General features: G+C 53.5%; 2 protein-coding genes and 1 pseudogene across 2 annotated transcripts; all 3 read right to left on the bottom strand.

Annotated features, from left to right (window-relative positions):
* Nucleotides 1–4,362: 4,362 nt before the first annotated feature.
* Nucleotides 4,363–6,323, bottom strand: LOC119089680 (COX assembly mitochondrial protein homolog). The gene is made up of 2 exons (XM_037212476.1): nucleotides 6,143–6,323; nucleotides 4,363–5,229 (listed from the first exon to the last, which is right to left on the bottom strand). The coding sequence occupies exon 2, from the start codon at nucleotides 5,227–5,229 to the stop codon at nucleotides 4,843–4,845; it is 387 nt and encodes a 128-aa protein (XP_037068371.1). The 5' UTR covers nucleotides 6,143–6,323; the 3' UTR covers nucleotides 4,363–4,842.
* A 1,352-nt stretch (nucleotides 6,324–7,675) lies between these two features.
* On the bottom strand, nucleotides 7,676–17,050 carry LOC119089408 (MPN domain-containing protein). Its single transcript, XM_037212074.1, has 11 exons — nucleotides 17,013–17,050; nucleotides 15,570–15,792; nucleotides 13,832–13,978; nucleotides 13,158–13,263; nucleotides 12,540–12,639; nucleotides 11,691–11,863; nucleotides 10,692–10,804; nucleotides 10,034–10,169; nucleotides 9,195–9,358; nucleotides 8,525–8,801; nucleotides 7,676–7,929 (listed from the first exon to the last, which is right to left on the bottom strand). The coding sequence occupies exons 2-11, from the start codon at nucleotides 15,783–15,785 to the stop codon at nucleotides 7,676–7,678; spliced, it is 1,686 nt and encodes a 561-aa protein (XP_037067969.1). The 5' UTR covers nucleotides 15,786–15,792; nucleotides 17,013–17,050.
* Nucleotides 17,051–18,959: 1,909 nt separating this feature from the next.
* On the bottom strand, nucleotides 18,960–19,113 carry LOC119090738 (uncharacterized; annotated as a pseudogene).
* Nucleotides 19,114–21,854: the final 2,741 nt, after the last annotated feature.

Here is a 21,854-nt window from a genome sequence, read left to right on the forward strand (position 1 = left end):
TTATCTTCAAGGTTTTTTCAGGTCAAAATCCCATACAAACATAGAAACTCCCTTTAATATTTCACCACGCGAAGACTGTCTGAATCTGCACAATGCTTGTTTTATTTCAAAATCGATTAATGGAAAATTTGAAACTATTTCTTTACGACAGCATAATATCAATGTTTAGGATTGCAGACCTAACAACTTATTCCAGGCTGAAGGCTCCTGACGGCGTGCTTGACGTAGCTACGGCTGTCTTCAACGTCAACCGATTCCACCATGACGAAAATTGTTTGCATCCGACCACATCCAGGCTCCAGTACAAGTCTGTTGCGCTCGTCCGTCCAGCGTCCGCAGCCGGCAGCCGGCGCTGCGCGTGTGCGCGTCATCACACGCACGCCGGCCCCGGCCGCATCGGCCGCCGAGCGACTCCAGTGGGCCGCCGGCTGGGGTCCGGCTCGGGGCGCGACACGGCCGCGCGTGGCGGCCCGGCCGGGCCGCGGCAGTTGCCGAACGGCACTGACTGACGTGGGCCAGGGCAGTGTTCGGAACATGCGCTTGGTGGGAGACCCCAGCCAGTGACACGCACGTCGTCTGCTCGGTGAGACCGCCACCGGCGACACCGCAGCCGGCGAGGATCGCCCGCCACCTCTCCAGGCAGCGCGTCGCCCCCGGCGGCTCGGGCCGGTGGCATGTCGGTGCCACTGTTCCGGCCCGTGGCCCGCCTGGCCGTGCTGCTCGGCGCCCTGCCTGTCAGCGACGTCATCAGAGGCAGCGGCCCGACGGGTCACCGCTTCACCAGCTGTCCCAGTATGTTGGCGCTGCTGACGGCGCTGCTACACGCGGCGATGACCTCCGCGTCGGTGTTCAACCTGGCGAGAGAGTCCCGCAGTGGCGAACCGGTGTTCGGCATCGTCAGCATCGTGTTCTACAACACCGTGATCGTCGTGCCGCTCAACGTCCTCTTCCTGGTCAACTGGTGGCGGGGAGACCGGGTCGCTGGCCTGCTGCGGGAATGCGGACGGCTGGTGGAGGGCGCGCCCAAGAGGAGGCTCCACATGGTCGCTGCGCTGCTGTTCAACGGCCTGCTCGAGTTGCTGCTTGTCATACGATTTGCTACGATCGCCCCCACCGAGCGGTGGCTGCCAGGGTGCATTGGCTGCTATTACTGCGCTCTACGTTTCCTGTTGCTCTGGCAAATTCTGGCGTTGATGATGGACATTGCCGACATATTCCAAAGCGTCACCTCGACCCTACAGCAGCTGGTTGAGGGCGACGACGAAGAGATATCTTGGTCCCCGGCGCACCACCTTCCCACCGAGTGGGCGCCGCCTCTCGCCAGAAACGAGCAGTCTCCCGCCGGAGAAGCCGGCGGGGAGTCGCACCCCTCTGCCCCCGCCGGCGTGACGTCACAGGCCGGTGTCACGGTGTTGCTGTCTGCCAAGGGGACGGCCCGGCTGGCCGCGGGCTCGGTCGGCGCCCCGGCGTCGCCGCGGTCCGACCCCGACCTGCTGAGCCGGTTGCGCGCAGTCCGCCGCCGCCACGCGCGCGCCTCGCACGTCGTCGACCTCTTCAACCGGGCGTACGGCGTGCAGCTGCTGGCGCTGACGCTCTTCTACTTCGGCATGACAGTGGGCGTAGTGATGCCGGAGTTCGAAGCCGTCACCTCCTTCTGGCGCCACGTCGGCATCCTGTCGCAGATGGTATCTGGGTTTCTGAACGTCAGCTTCCTGTGCCTGGCCGGGGACCGGGTGGCGTCCAGCGCGCAGCAGTCACTGGTCGTGCTGCACGACCGGGTGACGGCCGACCCGCTGGTGCAACTGGAGGCCGTGGTCACCAGCTGCCAGGCGCGCGCCACCGACGCGGCCGTCAGCGCCGCCGGCTTCTTCCGCGTCAACAAGGGCACGTTGCTGTCGCTGGTGGCCGCCCTCCTCACGTACGGCGTCATCCTGATGCAGCTGAACGCTTAGTGGGACCACGCATGTCTCACCTACGGCGTCATCCTGGTGCAGCTGAAGGTCCAGTAAGACCTCCTGCACCGCTACGGCGTTTTCCTGGTGTAGTTAGACGCTTAATATGGACGGGCGCACCACTACTGTACGGCATTTTTTGTTGCAGCTGTGTGCTTAGTGTACCTCACTGCCTGCCTAGTTAATGTGGTGTGTCGTCCCGGCACAACTGAACATCTACCGTCCGTTCTTGCAAAACATACAGTGTTATTCTGATGCAGCTGAACGTGTTTTCGGCAACGTGTGTCAAACCATCTTGCGTAGTCATTCTTGGTGGTGCTGAACACCTGGCCTCGTCACAAACCTGACGTAAGGCATCACCCCGACAATACTGCGTGTCTATTACAGCCAGCCGCCTCTCACATCACATCATCCTGGTGTAGCTGAAGGTCCTGCCTCACGTATGTAGCTGAAGGTCCTGTGACTGCCTGTCTCGCGTGTGTAGCTGAAAGTCCTGTGTGACCGCCTGTCTCATGTACGTAGCTGAAGGTTCTGTCTCACGTCTGTAGCTGAAGGTCCTGTGTGACCACCTGTCCCACGTATATGGCTGAAGGTCCTGTGTGACCACGTGTCTCGCGTATGTAGCTGAAGGTCCCGTGTGACCGCCTGTCTCACGTATGTGGCTGAAGGTCTGATGTGACCGCCTGTCTTACGTATGTAGCTGAAGGTCCGATGTGACCACCTGTCTCACGTATGTAGCTGAAGGTCCCGTGTGACCGCCTGTCTCACGTATGTAGCTGAAGGTCCCGTGTGACCGCCTGTCTCACGCATATAGCTGGAGGTCCTGTTTCACGTATGTGGCTGAAGGTCTGATGTGACTGCCTGTCTAACGTATGTAGCTGAAGGTCCCGTGTGACCGCTTGTCTCACGTATGTGGCTGAAGGTCTGATGTGACCACCTGTCTCACGTATGTAGCTGAAGGTCCGATGTGACCACCTGTCCCACGTATATGGCTGAAGGTCCTGTGTGACCGCTTGTCTCACGTATGTAGCTGAAGGTCCCGTGTGACCGCCTGTCTCACGTATGTAGCTGAAGGTCCTGTGTGACCGCCTGTCTCACGTATATAGCTGGAGGTCCTTTTTCCGTATGTGGCTGAAGGTCTGATGTGACTGCCTGTCTAACGTATATAGCTGAAGGTCCTGTGTGACCGCTTGTCTCACGTATGTAGCTGAAGGTCCTGTGTGACCGCTTGTCTCACGTATGTAGCTGAAGGTCCTGTGTGACCGCCTGTCTCACGTATATAGCTGGAGGTCCTGTTTCACGTATGTAGCTGAAGGTCCTGTGAGACCGCCTGTCTCACATATGTAGCTGAAGGTCCGATGTGACCGCCTGTCTCACGTATGTAGCTGAAGGTCCGATGTGACCGCCTGTCTCAAGTATGTAGCTGAAGGTCCGATGTGACCGCCTGTCTCACGCGTGCGCATACCTACGGCATCCTGTTGGTACTATCGAATACCAAACGTGAAAGCACGGCAACACCCGATGTACAAAAAAGTAAAAACGACTATAAAACTGCAACAGTAACTGACTGCAACATTGACTATTAATACCCTTATGCAGACGCTGTATGCCAAGGGTGTGCAAAATAGTACCACTATTAGCTCTCAACTACCCACTCAACGGATGTCACACTATCATGCCCGGGGTGGGCGGGAGCTGTTAAAACTTCCCACACAATATTATACGGTTGATACTTTATTATGAACGTATAGGGGTAGCTGCATCTTTGGCCATGGTCCTCCCCCCCTCCCCCCCTCCTAATTGACCGCTCCTGTTTTGCGCAATCCAGAATAAAATACATAGAACGTTCGGAAGAGAAAAGTGCAAAGGGATTTCAAGGATCCCCGTCAGCGCTGCTCGCGGAGGCGTCGTTCAGGTGGGTCTACGGATCCCCACAAAACTTACAAGTCAAAACTCGCGTTGTGACTATTTGGGCTGGTCCGGTACATTCAATGCGTCCAGTGCATGTCTAAGCGGTTTTTGAATGCATCCACGCTATGAAACGCAGCTTTCTCAGCAGACAGGCCATGCTTCTCATTTGAACTTCTACCGCCCGTATACGGAATGACTTGCGGTGACGAAAACTGTTTGCACTGATTCTTCGGCGTGAGCGGGTCTACTAGCACTATGGCAAAACACGCAGCGAGGTCATTTGCAATCTAAAGTTGCATTTAAAGATGAGCTACACACCAACAATATAACGCATTAAGATTAAGTGCTGTACATTTCGCTTTAGAGCGTAAGCATCGCCCCTAACAAGGCGCTGAGTTGTGGCAACGTCTCGGCACGTCTGAACGGGCTTCGCATTTCGGTGGACGCTGCTGCATGCGATTATTTTACTCATCGACAGCAAGGGGATATTCTGTGTAACCTCGTTCACGAAAAGGTTTTATTTCGTGCATCTGATTTGTCGCCATGATCACGTACATGTGGTAGAAAATAAATCCGTCTCACCAGTGATACTTCATGAAACGTGGATTGGTGCTGCAGCAGCGTACTGAAGCGACAGGTGGAAGAATTACTTTTTATTGGTAGTTATCCATGCGCCCAGCCATGCAGTAGCAGAAAACGCTATTCAGGTCTGCATTGCCTGTCGCATTGATATGGGAGAGTCCCACAGTTATTACTATAGTCGCACCCCAGGAAAATGTCTCAGACGAAAGACACTTGCAAGAAGCCGCCGGTTCTCTCCAATTGCGGCGGACTCTCTTCAGACTCACACTGCGCCCTACCGGGCTCGATCGAACCGGCTAGCTCACGGTTCAATCTCGCTCACGACCCATTCAAACACCACGGCCGGCTCGGCTCGGCTCAGCTCTATACGTTCCCGGCCGCCGCGCGCGGCGCCGCATCAGAACATGTCTGAGCCCTTGCGGCGGAGGCGCGCCTTGAGTCCGGTGGCGCGATACTCGGCGCGCTCGGTCAGGTACCGCTCGGTGCACTCCTGTCGGAACTCGGCATTCTCGTACCAGTGCGTCAGGCACGAGCGCAGCGCGTCATTCTCGTTGCGACACTTGTAGACCATGGTGAGCCCGTTGTCGCTGCAGCAGCGCGAGAAGCGCTCAGCCAGCTCGGTGCACTTGTCGCTACGCGCTCGCTCGCGCATGATCTTCGGGATGAGCACTTCGACTTCGACGCGGCGCAGCGAGCGGTCGGCTGGGTCGCCAAGCCCGTGTGGTCCGCCGGCCATGCGCGCTGGCAGCACGGTGGCCGGCTCCGGTGCCGCCGCTTCGCTCATCTGTTGGCGCAGTAGGCACAGTCAGGTCATGGTCGCGCAGTGGACGAACAGTAGGAACAGCGTCAGCACTGACCCACCACACACTAAGGCACCAGGCCAGCATGAAACATAGCTCTGGGGCAAAGTGGGGAGTGGAACAGGTTGGGGTAAAGCATAGAGCATGACAGGACTGATCATTGTTGGAGTAGTGTGTTGAGACCCTGGGAACTTTTAATTCTCCAAAGGTTTCAGAAAAATCACACTGGAATTATGGTACACACTTTATTTTGGGCTCCAAAACTGTTCTGGCTGACTCCATAATCTCGGGGGATATCTCTGCAAATGTCTGTTAGGTATTTTCTTTCAACAGCCTGGGTTAACTTGTGTAACAGGGATCATGCCACGTTAGCCTCAAATGAACAATCAACATAATTGATTATGCTAGTAGCTAGTAAATGAGAATCATAAATAAATGACTACCAGGCAGCAGTGTGCATTTTAACTAATACAAACTCCACATGAATGAATAAAACTCCACATATGAAAATGGACAATAGCAAGACCCATTACAGTATGGAGTTCACTCAGCATGTATCAAGTAGCTTAGTCAATATAGTTAACAGGCTTGCTGCATTTTTGGATGATGCCAGGTTCAGCATAAGTTCTTCAAAGATGAGGAAAACAACAGGTCAATTCAACATGGTCACAAGTATGCAATTGCAATATTTTCAAGTGACATATACAACAAGTTCATAAACTAGTAAGGGACTGGTCTCCAATTGACATATCAATCACCCATAATATCTAATTATGTATGGTAACTCAGGAATTTGATGTAAGATGATGCAAAACTCAACTTGTTAGTTGTATCCTGTAAGTCTACATTAAATTAACAGAGCAAGACTCGTCCTGAATGTAACACCTTATCACTCACCTTGTGAACACGAAAGCAGAAATCTAAAGCTAAATATCCTACTCTGAGTGGACAGCACCTTTCCGCTTCAACCAAAGACGAACCACTGATGGCAAAAACCGGACAACAGCCGACTCCGGCACCCCGCTCGACAATCAAAACATGACAACGCTTGCAGTGGCCTGGCACGATCAACTTGCCTTATGAAATTCACCACAAAAGCCGCAACAGCGCCGTATTTAATTATTGGTAGTAGAGCTACTTTCCAATTCTTACTTTAAGGCCGTACAAAAAAAGCGCGGGGACGGCGCATAAACTACCATTGAAACAAGCCCACTTGGCCAATTTGGCCAAAAAAGCTAAAGCAACTTGTGCAATCCACGGCTCGTATAGGCACCGTGCAAGCATCCATGAATCAATGCATTCGGAGCTCACGCACGCAGACAAACACTCGTGGGACATTCACTTCAAGTGAAGCCACCAACATCGAACCATCCTCGGTACGTTTGGTGCGGCAGTACACTCACTCAAATGGTCATTGCCCTGAAGACTGAATGCAAGGCACGAGCCTTGAGCAAGAGCAAAATTGCAGATTGTCATCAAGGGCGAAATTGATGAGGCGTACTGCGCACCCAGGGAAGAAATAGAAAGCTTCGTCGACAACCAGCAGTGGAAATCGACGCGCGAGTGTGAGGATCCGCTGCTTGACCCCGCAGTGCCATCCCAGGCACGACTCATGCTAGATTGATGCTCACTTCTGCATCACCACATGATATCCCAAATCTCAAGCATGTTAATGAGCTATGCCATTTCAAAATTTCCACCGCAGACTGCTAGGCGATGTTCTGTCGCGCATTTTTTAGAACAAGCGTCTAATTTAGGGCATGCAAAGTACATCAAGCGCCAAGGCAAAAAACATTACCTTAAAAACGCAGTGCTATATAAACGTCGAAACAGCGGGAGGGCTCAATGTTATGTTTTGACCAAATAAGACAGCAGAGACACGGAGTTGAACCCCTGGACATTCACCGCGTGGCTACGTCCATGCCTGTAAGCACGCATATCTTCTCAACGTGAATTGCAGGACTGCTACCTCCAGCGTTGTACTTTATTCACTGATCGTGCTACAAATGTTCACACCACGAACAAGAAATGCATAAAATCATCGCAAATCGTAGGACGTAATGCAGACAGCATGAAAAATACGAACATTTTTCGTAACCACGTTCAATTGTAAAGTTTCACAACTGATAAAATTGCATGGTATTGTAATGTCAAATGTACGTAGAAATGCCAACAAAACGGTTGCTTTATCCGACAAAAACAGAAAAATAAATAGTACGCTAAAACCCATCGGGTTTGTCTACACATGATTGACCAGGTCAGAAGATGCAGAAAATGTCCTCCAACACTACTCGTCTCGGGCTGCAAATGCGCACGATGTACGAAGACAACGTACATTATGTACAGTCATGGTGGCCGTGCGTCTCTCCCCCGGTAATGGAGATCAGATCGGAGTCCGCTGTCCGCGCGGCGGGAGCGGGCGCGGCGAGCTCACGGGCCGGGGGCCTCGTCGATCACCATGCGGCGGTCCTCGTCGTCCGACTCGGTCGCGGGCACGGCGGAGACATCAGCGGCCAGTGGCGGGCTGAGCACCCCCGCAGTCGCCAATCCATCCGTGCCGGCGGCGCTCAGGTCCTGCGGCGAGTCCACCGAGCGGCCGGCGGGGGAGACCACTTCGGGCGAGCCCATTGGAAGACCAACGTTCGGGTACGTAGGATCGGGCGAGTCCACTGGCTGATGAGAAGCTGAAAAGGCAGCGCTGGGCGAATCCACTGGCCGACGGGTGGCTGAAAAGGCAGGATCGAGGGAGTCTACCGACTGATGAGAAGCTGTGAACGCAAGATCTGGCGAGTCCACCGGCCGGTGAGCGGCCGGATAGGCAGGACCGGGCGAGGCCACCTGCTGGCCGGCGGGGGAGGACGCATCAAACGTCTCGGCAGCGGCTGGCTCGTCGTCAGACGGCGGAGCGGCCGGCACCGTGAGGTCCTGCGGCTGCCGCGCGGCCGCCATCTCCTCCTCCTGGGCCAGCGGCTGGGCGGCGGCCGGTGCCGCCTCGCCCTCGGTCTGCTCAGCGTGGCGTGCGGTCGCTGTCAGGTCCTCTGGCTGCAGCTCGGGCGGCTCCGGCCGGCCGGCGGCCGACAGGTCCGAGGCCGGCCGCGGCGCCGACAGATCCTGCGGCCCATCCTCGGTCCCAGCGGCGGCGGCGGCGGCGGCGGCGACAGTCGGCCGGCGCGCCGCCGCGGACAGGTCCACCGCCGCCGACAGGTCGACGGCGGTGTCGGACCGCGTCGGCGGGCGGCGCCGGTCGCGGCCGCTTGGCGGGCGGCGCGGCGTCGCGGTGGCGCCGGTGCGCCGGCAGGTCGGCCAGCGACGGGTCCGAGCAGCGGTCGGCCAGCAGCGCCGCCGTCGACAGTACCACCTTGGCCTCGGGGCACTCGGAGCCCGGCCGCGGGAACAGCAGGTCATGGAAGAACTCGATGATCTGCGCGCCGTGTTTGGCCGGCACGCACGGCTCCAGCGCCGACTTGAGCCGCTCCCAGTTGGTGCTGCCGTCGGGCAGCGGGCGCGTGAAGTTCACCGCGTCCGGAGCGCCCCGGTAGAACTCGGCGCACAGCCGCTGCGGCAGACACGCCCGCCGGTTACACGACGCCCGGACGGCCGCCGGGGCGGCTCGTGCCAACTGACGGGCATTCCGCCGGCGGGAGAAACATTGCGCTCAACACCTGCGCAGGCTGCGCGGCGCCGACTAACTGGTCGTAAACGTCTAGCACCTCAAATTCGCGTCCGTCCATCATTCCAAAGTAGACGGCAATCGGCTGAATGACCCACCAATAAATGGCATTCCCAGCTTACCGTTCCGTAACAGCTTCCCGTTCTGGCACAGAGTGAACACAGGCCGCTACCGAGGCTTTCTTGAGCCGGCGATTCCCATTACAGGACGCATAACAGGACGCTCCCCTCCGCCAGGCGGCCCGCACGCCTCCGGCGGCGGCCTCAGTCTCGCGCTCACCATCTCGGTCAGGGCGTCCTGGTGGATGTACGAGTCGCGCGCCACCGTGTACTCCATGGCCATGGGACGCGGGTAGTCGCCCGGGCGCATCTCGTGCGGCGGCATCACCCAGTAGCAGAGCAGGTTCGACTGCAGCGGTCGCTTCTTGTTCTTGGGGAACGGCGCTGCGGGAGCGGTAACGCGTGAGGGGCCCGTCGTCTCTGGACCCGGTGAGCGCGTGACACCGGGAACGGGCGCTCGATCACACAGTTGTGATCAGGTGCACTGGGCATTCAAAAGAGACGCCACTCGTTTGATTCGCAATCATCCTGACGTTGAAACTGCACGTCGCCGCCGCCAACTTGAAAGCTGGAAATGCTGTGGGAGGGAGGAAGTAATTGGGAGCAGGGAGGACCAGTTGCTCCAATTAACCCAATGTATGGCACTGTCTAGCCGTTCACCACCAACTACAAGATGGGAAAGTCATATGCGGTGAAAAAGGATAAATCGCAAGCTATTCCTATTAAAATAGCATCTCTGACTTCATTCGCTGGCATCTGGCTATCAAAAGTAATACTCACGTGCTGGCGACCGGTCGGGTTGTGATGCGATCCCCCAAAACGCGGCTCCATGGTGAATGAGATTTTAGGGTGCCCCCATGGACTACTATGGCCCCTATGTGTCCTAACTGTTACACACCTAAGGTGGCACGAAAACTCTGACAATTTTGTCATTTATAAGTAAAACAGCACGACGCACCACGGCACTGTGTAAAACCGAATACGACGCGAACAACAGCCGGGCATCCGCCAGTCCTACGGCCCAGCAGCGCCGGAGCTGGTGGCCGGCACCGCGCTCACTGTAGATCATGCCGACGCAGGGCGTGTAGCTGGCGTCGCTGCTGCCCTTCATCTTGATCTGATAGTCGAGCTGCAGGTCCGAGTCGCGGATGGTGGGCGTCGGCGGACTGTGCGGATGCGAGTGGTACCAGCCCACCTGCGGCGCACACAATCAGACCGGCGCCGGTCAGCCGCGGCGGCCCCGCCGCGCCAGACATACCGCCGCCGCCGCCGCCGCCGGGCGCCGATGGCAATCGGCGGCCCAGGACTTGCCGAGCGACAGTCGTGAGGGAGGACAGGCCCTGGCGCCCGGCTAAACCGCTGCCCCTACCGATCAGTCATGTTCTTCTCTGATACTCAGGTGAGGTCGACGACCGTTCAAAATTAGCTAAGCACCGAACGAGTTAAGCAAGCGAGAAATGACACACTAAGTAAAACACCGAGGCACAGCAGCTGTAATACGCGATCACTCTCAGCCCCGTTCATCCTCTGAGGGAGCCAACCTAAAGTGGACGGGTATTGTGAGCACGTTTGTATGCTCTAACTCTCCGGCATGCCCAACATATGTTGCTAAGCGACGATTCGCATTCAATTCGAAACCTGCCTCTCGGACCACTGTTCAGTGGCAGACGTAACGTTACCACGCCACGCTGCGTTCTCTCCCACTGGCCGGGCCTACCAGCGTGAGTTTGCGCTCCTCGATGGCCGTGTAAATGTCGTACTCGACACGCTTCCACTTGTTCTTCTCCGCCAGACGGCAGCGCACCGGAAACGCATGGGTGATGGCCAGATCTGGCCAATCAGCGTCGCGTCAGTGCGTGACGTCATTCGCCCGGACGACCGAGCGGATCCTGTTTCTTACACCCCACTCGCATGAATATTTATATGATACCTCGCTTATTATTATTTTTTAATAAGCGAGGCATCCATCCCCACAAGTACCTACGCTAAAGGTGCGCTCGATTAGTCCGGACGACGCAAAATCTGCGTGACGTCACGAACATTCTTTGCCGTCCGGCTCGTCTTGGCTGTTCGTCGACAGTTGGACGGTGTGGATTTTGCATGAAGTCACATCCAAATCAGGAGAAATGCGCGGAATATTTTGGGCGCGCTTGATCGCTACGAGTCAACTGTGGCGGGTGAACTCACAATGTAAAGAGGTGAAATCAAACGCCATACGGCGGGAAATACTTAAACACATCGGGCAGTTTCACAAACACAAAAGCATTCAAAGTTGCATCGTGCCATAATGATTCCCGCGCTGTTCTTCTAATAAAATAAATCACGAAACGCCTCTCCAATCTAATGAAAGCCTGCAGCGTTGCCGCAGGCTATGTGCGGATCGAGCGACACCAAGAGCCTGCATCATATGACTTTACGTATACTCTGTTGTTCTGCAGCAATCAAACGCACACCAGCACACATCAGCTGGTTCCCAAACAGTATGCCCCTATCTTACCCAGCCGTCCTCCGGCCCCTCCCCCTGAACAGTATCCCGTAAGATCACACAAGCAATGTGCACTAAACAGGGGCCACCAGAGCTTATAATGATGACGTTTTGGGCTTAACGGCCTGGTCACCTGGCGCATAAACATGAATGATCATGAGACGCTGGTGGCCCTGTGTGCTAGTGTTCCAGCGGCGCCGCCTGTGCCGACGTGTGCTCCTCCCCACTGACCGTGCGTGTTGACGTCCCAGCGGCCGGCCAGGTATCCGACTACCTCTGAGTCGGTGAGGTGAGAGTGGAAGCCGACCACGGTGAGCGCAGTGCTGCTCGTCACCGTCACCGTGAACGGCTGGATCTTGCCCAGCTCGCTGAACGGCACGCATTCCAGCAGCGTACTCGGGTCACTGGAACGCAGACGCGTGCTGAGCACTACCAGTAGCGCGTTCAGACCGCTGGAGCACTCGCTCAGAGCGCTGATGGCTCAAGCGGCGTGCTCGGCCTATTGCAAGACGAACACGTGCTGAACCGTGCAGCGTGGTCGGGTGCATAGGATATATAGATAGATAGATAGATGTGCATATATATATATATATATATATATATATATATATATTTATATATATATATATATATATATATATATATATATATATATATATATATATATATAAGGTATATCTTGTACCTAGGATCCCTCACAACACGGCTTTTCCGGCATCCATGTCATATACGTTGGACACAAAAGTGAAAACACATGGACGATACACATGGCGATAACACGGCACAACAGATTCATCTGAGCCGCAGGCAAGCGACGGGCGTGCCGTTTAAGGCCCGAGCGTTTACAGTGGAAGACGGGGAGTGTCTGATGGTGGCGAATACCACATGCAAGTTGCTCGGAAAACACACGGTCGACGCGAACTCGTTGCGCGCTCGCGGGGACTGTCACACGTAGTCAGCTTTGGCTCGGGTGGCACGTGCGGACACTGAGGCACGCCTCCGGTGCGCGGTGCGTCAATGGTAAGATGGGTCATCCGATACAACAGGAGTACGCAAATATATGCAGTCAGACAGACTTACTGGTCTGCGCTCCTGGTGCCCAGCACCTCATGTTTGACGATGATCTTCTGGATCAGGGCCCGTTTCTTCAGCAGCAGATCCTTCTTCTCATCCTCATATGCTGCGGTTCGGCAAAAGGACCATATGACAGTTATGGCCACAAACGATTATTCGTCGGTCTGGACCCACGGAACACACTAACTGCGGTTTGGCATAAGGACCATATGACAGTCACAGCCACGAACGATCACTCATCGTTCTGGACTCACGGAACACACGAACTGCGGTTTGGCATAAGGACCATATGACAGTCATAGCCACGAACGATCACTCATCGGTCTGGACCCACGGAACACACGAGCAGCGGGCCTGGCTCACAAATGCTCGGCTGGACACGCAGGGTACCATAACCTCGAACTAAACGCATTACGATTTTAAAAGGCCCATAATTCCAGTCAAATATTCAACAGCACAGACACTATAGATGCTACATTTTCAAAGGTTATTACCCGATGACCCACGAAACCAAATGTGCCTGCAAAGCTCCTTCGCGTAGTACTCATGGCAGATGACCAAACTCCTTGACCAACTACGTATCTAACGACATGTCCATATGAACACTGCCGGTGTTACACTGACCACTTTCATATTCCTCTTCTTGTTCTCCTTGCTCACGCTCTCTCTCCCGTCGCCTTTTAAATAGCATGTTCTTGAAAATGTCCAGTTTCTTTCCACGGTACTTAACCTGTAAGAGAAGCGAGCATTGTCTATGGTACTGACCTGAATTATAACCATGGAACCATTGCATGAACAAACCCTGAGCAGCGTCAACCTTTCCCCTGAACCTAACAGTACCCCAATTGGTGCTGCAAGAGTAGGCGGCCAAAAAAAAAAACATTTAACGGCAAAAACAAACAAACAGAAAACAACACAAATAAAGGGCCAAGCGCGCTATGTCGCGCTACGCCGCGTGTATTTTCGCGGGCACCAGCGGCGTGCACTACAGTCCGGTAACCGACCATGTGACCCCGGCGGCAGATACCGGCTGCCCGTACCGAAGTCCAGCTGCAGCCCCAGCGGCCTGCACTACAGCCCGGCGACCGACTATGTAACCCCGGCGGCAGATACCGGCTGCCCGCACCGAAGCCCAGCTGCAGCCCCAGCGGCCTGCACTACAGCCCGGCGACCGACTATGTGACCCCGGCGGCAGACACCGGCTGCCCGCACCGGAGCCCAGCTGCAGCCCCAGCGGCCTGCACTACAGCCCGGCGACCGACTGTGTGACCCCGGCGGCAGACACAGACTGCCCGTACCGAAGCCCAGCCGCAGCCGGACTTTTTCTCCGGGTTGACGATCTTCTTGCAGTGTATGGCCCAGGAGCTGGGCGAGCTGAACAGCTCGGAGGTCTCTTGGGAGCGGATCTGACCGTCGGCCAGCAGGTCACCGCGGAACTTCTGGCCCTGAATCACGACACGCAGGCACACGCTGTCAGACACTGGAGACGCGCATGTCAGCGGAACACGCTCATCTGAACCAGCTTTAACGGTTCGGCCATGGAAGTTGTCAGTGCACCCCCAAAACGGACTGGTTTAAGTATGGACCATAGCCCGCTCAACGTCAGGGAGGGATTGGCTTGCGCTGATTTTTTGCTCATGGCAAATCATCCGCTAGTGATGACTACAACGTGTGCTGTGGCGCTGACTTGTGAAAATATACTTCAACGGCAGTTCAATGTTGACCCTGATTTGTTCAACACAGCTCACCTCAACACTCCCTGAGTACATTCAACAAACCAGCTCGTCATCGTGCCTGCCCTGCATTCTGCCGTCCAGTCAGAAACACGTAACTAACATTTTTCTCGAAATTGGGTTATTGCTGTCATTAGATTCGTCTCAAAGAGCCGCGTACTTTGACCACGTGAAAAGTGTATGTTCATGATTTTGAAAAGAATTAAAAGGGATATGAGGTTGGTAGATTCAAATATAAATAGCACCTGTAAGATTTCCAAAGACAGAAACGAGTAGCTGGCACGTATCTGTGAAACACTCAACTGCTCCCATGCGCTCCGCGTTCAAGGTAAAAAACGCGTATCCGCTTACATACGCGATTTGGCCACTTACGATCAACCTCAGTACCTTGTCAAAAACGCGTATCTGTGAAGTTACGTGTTTTGTCATTGGGAACCGTTGGAAATTGAGCAGTTACGTGTTTTTCGTCTTTTTCATACACTAGAAGGATAACAGTTTCGGTGTGTTTATACCATAGGTCTAAACCAGGGGTAGATCCAGTAACAGTGGGTCTTGACCACGGCTATTTACCACCAAAGAACCATCATCGTTCTGCCATGCATAACGGGTACGCCTGACTCCACGTCTGGCAGTACACCTAGCAGATGGTTAACGTTTGTAGAGACGTCCCCGACCCTGAATGGGTTAAGTGCGGGACATGACAACATCCTTCCTTGGTTTCATGGAATAGTTCAATCACCCATACGATGCGTAGCAACTGCACGACAAACGCGTAACTGTGCAAATACTTGTTTTTGCCGAGATACGAGACATTGCTGAGTCCCTCTGTACCACTGACAAAACACAAATGCTATCATATACACATTTTTGCCCAGATATGCCTTTTGGTTTTGACCACCATTTGGTTTCAATACAGTCTTCCCATGCCAAAAGACATCCTCAGCAGTTAAGACTGGTTATTGCCAGTTATTTTAATTTTGTATATTGCAAGATAGGGAATTGTTTTATCTCCTGATTGGTGTACAATTTCTATCTAATGCTTCTTATTTACAACCATGATGCCAAAACAACATAAAAATGGTCTCCTGAACAATTCTGAACTTGCTGGCAATGCATTTCTTACTTTTGACAGCAGCACTGCATTCATGGCACAGGTTCACTGCCCTCATTTCTGCCCTGATACGTGCCATTCGTTTCACCATGTTTCACCATCCAACTTCCTGGGGACTTGGGTCACCAAATCCCACAAACGGGCTGTGTACAGTCACCCCTGCAGAAGCCGCCGTCGGCCGCCGCCACTGACCAGGTAGTCGATGGACATGGCACCATCGCCTGGCTCCAGGAACCCCTCCTTCATGAGCAGCGGGAGCGTGACACCGCGGCTGGCCAAGCCGCCGCGGCTGCGTGCGCTCCGGCCCGACGGCAGCGTGTCTGAGTCAGCAGTCGACTGCAGGTCATCCTCTTCCTCCAGCACACTCGCGTCATCATCGTCGATCAACGACTCGCCAGTGACCGACATTGTCCAGCTGGTGTGGGGGAAAGGGGGTCAGAGGTGAGCAGTAAATGCTGGTGGAGGCAAAGAGACCATCAGGTTGGCTGTGTTGATAGTGGTATGGTACTGCTGCCACATGTGATGCTGATCTGAACAATGCTGGAGTGTGGGGATGTTGTGTAAAAAGAAGAACCTTTTGCATGATCGGTCAAAAATGTTTTGACAAGCATTGCTGCGTGACAAAATTGAAGTGCAGATGGAGAAGTTTATAAAAAGCTGACTGAGAGCCTTATGATTCCACAGACAATCATCCACAGAGCATGGTAGCTGTAAACATTTGCATAGTAGTAAAGTGTTACTAGTGAGGGTAACTTTCTTCAATACAATGTCATGAGATGAAAGCATGCATAATAAGAACATAACTTAACTTTATTAGGATGAATAGCCTTTTACATTTGGTTTCTAAGGATGTGTCACAAGCAATTGAATATAATTGTCACTATAGAAAGAAACCAGTGGCCTTTGCATAATCCACAGCTCAACAGTCTTATTAAAGCACAAATGGGCTAGAGCCGAACATCTATTTTTAGCCTGTGATCATAATTACAGCATTATATTTTCTTGAAACACGTCTCCCTTGCACCAGACTGCGAAAAATACACCTTCACCAAACATGTCTGGTAAAGCAAAAACATCTGCAACAATTTAATAATGGATGCATCATAAATCCTAGCACTGATCAGTAGGCATCACTGATCAGCATCACCTTCACTGCATGTAGAATGTATGTGTCAAGGTGCTTCTGGCAAAAACACCTTTTACATGTCTGCATGAAAAATGTGTAAGAGTTTCACATAACCAGATATTACATGGTTTTTGCACATGCAAGCATAAAGTTCAGCACACCAATGACACATAAGTGCCAAGCAAAATTAATGAATTTTTAAGACTGGCCCATGCCCTGAACTTAGTGGCAGATGTTCAGCAAATTCAAGGCACTTGGATTTACAGCTTACATGCACGGAAATATTCGACGCAGTTTTGCCGCTAACCGAGCACCCCCCAACGGTCCACGCACTTTTAGTCCGGATCGTGGACCGGCACGTCAGGGCACCTCCACCCCCGTGATGTGCCCGCGAGCCATCAGTCACAAATGGTGGCATTTCAGACATAACGAACAGCACACATTCATTACCCATGTAATAAGCGCACCGATGTATCTACAACTATCGTTGACCGAATTTATTTGCTTACCTCCCACCACTACCGCTGCTCGTACCTCCAACAACGAAACAAGCAAGTTAGATCGCCTTGCAAGCGCCCCAAACAACCACTACCGCCACTCATCGTCAACACGCGGCAAAAAAGTGCGCACTAGTGACCGGTCGCTAGAGACTTTTTATGACAAAATATCTCGAGATAAACCTCCGAGTTCTAGATCACTGAGATCCTCTGTGTATTTTGTTTCCGGTAGCAGAAAAACGTCCCTGGTGGACAAAATCGAGTTGTGTTTCGTTGCAGTCACCTCCATTCTGGAAAATATTTATTGAAGTTTGGTGGCCCAGGCTCGGCCCCCACCGCCGCCAATGATACCCGCCAGGCGCAACCATTTTCTCAGAGGTGCGCGCGTGCTCGAAGCCATTCAAGATTTGGCCATGTGTAGAGCGAACGAGAGAGCAGAGCGAGATAAACTCATAAACGCACGCAGAAAGACCATTTTACCATAGACATCTTACGTCAATTAGCTTCTGAATGAGCGTAGGGGCCCAACGAAAGCTGCCCAGCTGTACTTGAGAACTTGTACAGCGTCAGAGAACACCTATGTGCTGCCAGTGAATGTTTGCTTAGTTTGGCGAGCGCCGCTTCTAGGCGCTCGCGTTCCCCTCCTCCTGCCCCAGGCTCCAGGCATCCCTCCCCTTCTCTTGCCCCAGGCAGGAGGAGGGGAGGGATGCGACGGGGGGGGGGGGGGCAGGAGAGAGGGAAGACAAAGGAGAAGACTCAGAGAGCCGCCGGCGCGGGGACGGATGCGCCGGCGGGACAGACTGTGGAGTGCCTGTGACGCGTATCAAATACTGAAGTGCCTTTGGATGAATGTACCAGTGAGCCGGAAACGAGACGCCAGAACAGCAGCACTTACATACTATCCTTTCTCGATATAGACCAGCACGTCTCACAACGCCTGGCATTACGCGCTTCACGTCTTATTCCAAAGAAGCCTAGTCAGCCGCTACCTTCCACCACGGTCATGACAAAATCGATATCAGCAAACAAGCCCGTGGAAGACGCCCGCCACTAAGAGAGGGGCCGCTGTGTGTCCGAGTTGCCGCACATCGTCCCATCGTCCAAGGGCACGATTTGCAGTGCCTCATTCTCGGCGAGGTTATGAGGTGCAGCCGCTCGTTGGCCATTCGCTGCACGTAAATCGCGCCCCGCAGTTAGGGCCATTTTGGCCGACCGACCAGCGGATACACGGGCCCGGCCACGGAGGTTGACAGAATGGTGGTGCAGCGTTCCCGTTGGCTGAACGCCGATGCGCGTGGCGTTTCTCCCTCGGGTTTGCAGGCACCCGGACAGCATGCCGACCGGCACCGCTGGAGTTGTGTCACTGTCGCATGGAGGCGTCTGTGGCCTTCTCTCAGTACGGATCAGCCATTGTGCGAGCGCCCATGAATGCCCATGAGCCACTGAGCAAACTCAGTCCACGCACGCTGCACCCCGGCGTCCACCTCCGCCTGCTCCGGTGAGGCTGTTCTCGACGGTCCCGACACCGCGGGGTCGGCTGCCCCTACCGGCCCTCTTGACCCAGTGCCGGGCGCTTCCGACAAGGGACGCAAGAGGCGCAAACCGTCCCCGCTGGACCAATCACGAAGGTTCGTCTATTCGCACCAGAAGAGGTGCGCGCGGTGGTTGTCATGGCGGTGATGGGCGCGACTTTGGAGAATAGGCCTAGTGCTCTTGGAAGGCGTTGACAGCGTAAATTGGACTCGTATAATTTTTTAGTCCAATTTAAGTTTAGAAAACTAGCCTGGACTCGAATTTACAAAATTCGAGTCAAGTTAGAAGACAGCAGTGAGCATTTCGACTCGCTGCGACCGGGCAAATGACAGGTGTTGCGCTCCCTGACTCGCACGTCCCTTTATTGAAACACATACTGATTATATATGTGTTATAGCATTTTGATTTATTGACACTGCTGACAGCATAAAATGGGCCGATCCTGGCTGTAGTGCAATGCCAGGCCAACACGCGGCAGGGCAGGAGCAAGCTCCAGTAACCCTACCAATGTTTAAAAATCAGTTTAACATTCTGGTCCCCTTAATGTAACGGAATGTGGACACTGCGCTAAAATAACGATTACATTGAACATTATCAAATCCGCTGAAGTCCTTTTGTGTGCTATTCATTTAATATCATAGATATTTCCATTACTGACTTACTTCGCATTTGACACTTTCTCCAGGCGCTTTCCTCCCGCTAACATTGCTCCGAACCAACGGTGATATACTCAGTCGGGACGTGTCAGCACACGATTTACCGTCACGATTCCCAGAACCAGGGCCTCACGCGCACAAGACCTACGCCCAGCAGGCTTACGCTCACTGGACCCTACGCCTACGACGCCTACGCTCACAAGACCTGATCAAGATTCTCTACAAGATCTGCGCTCGCTGGGCCTACGCGCGTGAGGCTTGCGATGACGTCAGTCCCGAATTATGGATTCACTGTTGAAGGGCACATCGACACCTATCGTAGAGAGCGTAATCGAAAGACAACTGTTACGTCACAATAGAGCGCTGTCCGCTACTGCATGGCTCTGCATAGCACCGCGCTACACTTGAGCAAAACTGGCATTAAGACGAATTCAACAAGCGTAAAAGTAATGAGCACAGCAAAGTTTTTCGTTTCAGCAAACCCAACAATCCTGTTAAATACAATCTCTATGCGATTATGTTATGCTGCCCAGCAGTACCAATATACCTGGAGCGTTGCAATGATCCATTTGTACCAATGTTTTGCAACGTTTCAGGCGGCACTCCGACGCATTAAAAAAAAAAACTTGGTGTTGATGTGCTAACGCGCCACCCTGACGGACGCTGCCTGAACCCAGAGCGGCACGCGTGTCCGGCTGTCGCACTTTCTGATCGAGCGTGACGTTCTCGGGAGCGGGGCCGGCAGTCACGGACAGGGGTGTAGTTTTCCTTTCAGTTCGGGAGGAGGTTAACTTGGGCTCCAGCCCCCCCCCCCCCTTTCCTAACAAAAAAACTGAAAGGAAATGGGCCAAATTTGGGGAGAAAACTGATTTTTGGCGTACTTGAGGGTAGGTTGGGTCATTTTTCACTGTGCAACCCCTCCAACTCATTTTGTGAATCTATGCCCCTGGTCATGGGGCATGATGAAACGCAAACAAGGGAGGTCGGCAGGGACGCAGCGGAGTCAGGAGATCCCCATTAGGCCGTCCGCATTGTTTGCTTAAACATCATAGAGGGCTCCCTCGATGCCCTCGTCCTCCCTCGATTCCCTGAGTGCTTACTTAGGTGCCCCCTTCAGAAAATCCTTGATGCATCCCTGTAGCCCATCAAGGCCGGTGTAAGGGTCAGGTCTCCGAAACAATGAAACCGTTCGCAGGCGGACGGACGCAGGTCCCTAAATTCATAAGTATTTCAGGGTGAGACCGCAAGATCGGGTCTCCGTAGAAATTTTACCCGAAAAGATGACATGTACCCTAGTGAGATGAACAACGAAATGGCCGATACGAGAGAGCCAGGTCTGCGGATATTTCCCAGGATGGGGTTAGACGAAACTAACGTGCTATGAACATCAATATATAGGATCACAGAGGCACAGTCACATTATAGAAGCCGAGAAGCTCGCCTACGTAGGCCGGATGTGGTCTGAGGAGAGGTGGGATGGCTCTGTGCCCAGGGCAGAGTCCCATCATCCCGTCACGTCCCCTGCGCCACATTTCCCGCTGCGCCCTCAGAACACCACCGGCCACACTCTGAGAAACAGAGCTTTCTTCTCTACCTTGCCTCATGGGCCAGAGGTGTGACTAGCCCATGTGGAGCCCACTTGGTGCCCACCTACATAGAAATCAAATGCTGTTGTGTGAATTGAATTAACAGTGTCTGGTTGTCGCCTCTCTGAAAAATGCTGCCTCGTTTGCTTCATAATAGGGTTTAATGAGCGCTTAAATTATGATGGCCAGCCCTATGGCACCATTCGAAACCAAGTCTCTTGCCCATGCTAAGTCCGTTGCCCATCTGAGCCCATGTGAGCCATCTGAGACCTATGTGGTATCCAAATGAGCGTGCTGGCTGAGGTGGGCGGGTTCGACTCGCTGTGGCATTCGCTTTTTGTTATTTGACCCACCCACGAAGCAGTCATACCCAAGACCTAAGCTTCAAAAGTGATGTGACATTTTGATGGCGCTTTTGCTACCATAGTTTTTGAAGAAATCCGCCAAAATGTTTGCGAAATGAACTGATAACCAATGCCGATGAGGGCATCCCAAGTTGATCTACTGCGGGTCAGTTATTCCAAAAGGACGTTTTAAGGCGGGGGTGAAAGGGCAATTGACTTTGGTAGCATTCACTCTACTAACGTCAAACGGCTATCCGCCTGCGCAGCTCAGTTTGGTTTGAGCTCCTCTCTCCTGTCCGCGGCGGCCGGGTAGGGTGGGCGAGAGCCGTTCCGGTGGTCGCTGTTTGTTCCTGACGTCATGAGACCAGTGGACAACAAAAAAATTGGTCCAGCGATCTAAAGCCACGTGCGGATTTATTTCTGACTGCAGGCCAGGGAAAAATTCGTTAGGCTTGCCTTTCTAATACCGCGCACAAGCGAAATGATAGATGCATTTCGTTAACCCGGCTAATGTTACACGGCAGTAATGTAAGAAATGTCTGCGAAGTCTAGGTAACCCGGCCTTATTTAGCCCGACAGCAAATGTGAAATAAAGCACGAGACGCACACATTTTGTTCTGATAAAAACAATATACTTGAACAAAGTACAGACAGTGCAATTCCGCAACGTTATAGTGACTGCCGTCGGCAGTCTGTGTACTAAAGCATTTTATATAATCAAAGGAACAGCGCGAC

This window comes from Pollicipes pollicipes, unplaced genomic scaffold (genome assembly GCF_011947565.3).
Source record: "Pollicipes pollicipes isolate AB1234 unplaced genomic scaffold, Ppol_2.1 Scaffold_3087;HRSCAF=3621_pilon_pilon_pilon, whole genome shotgun sequence".
Lineage (NCBI taxonomy): Eukaryota > Metazoa > Arthropoda > Thecostraca > Pollicipedomorpha > Pollicipedidae > Pollicipes > Pollicipes pollicipes.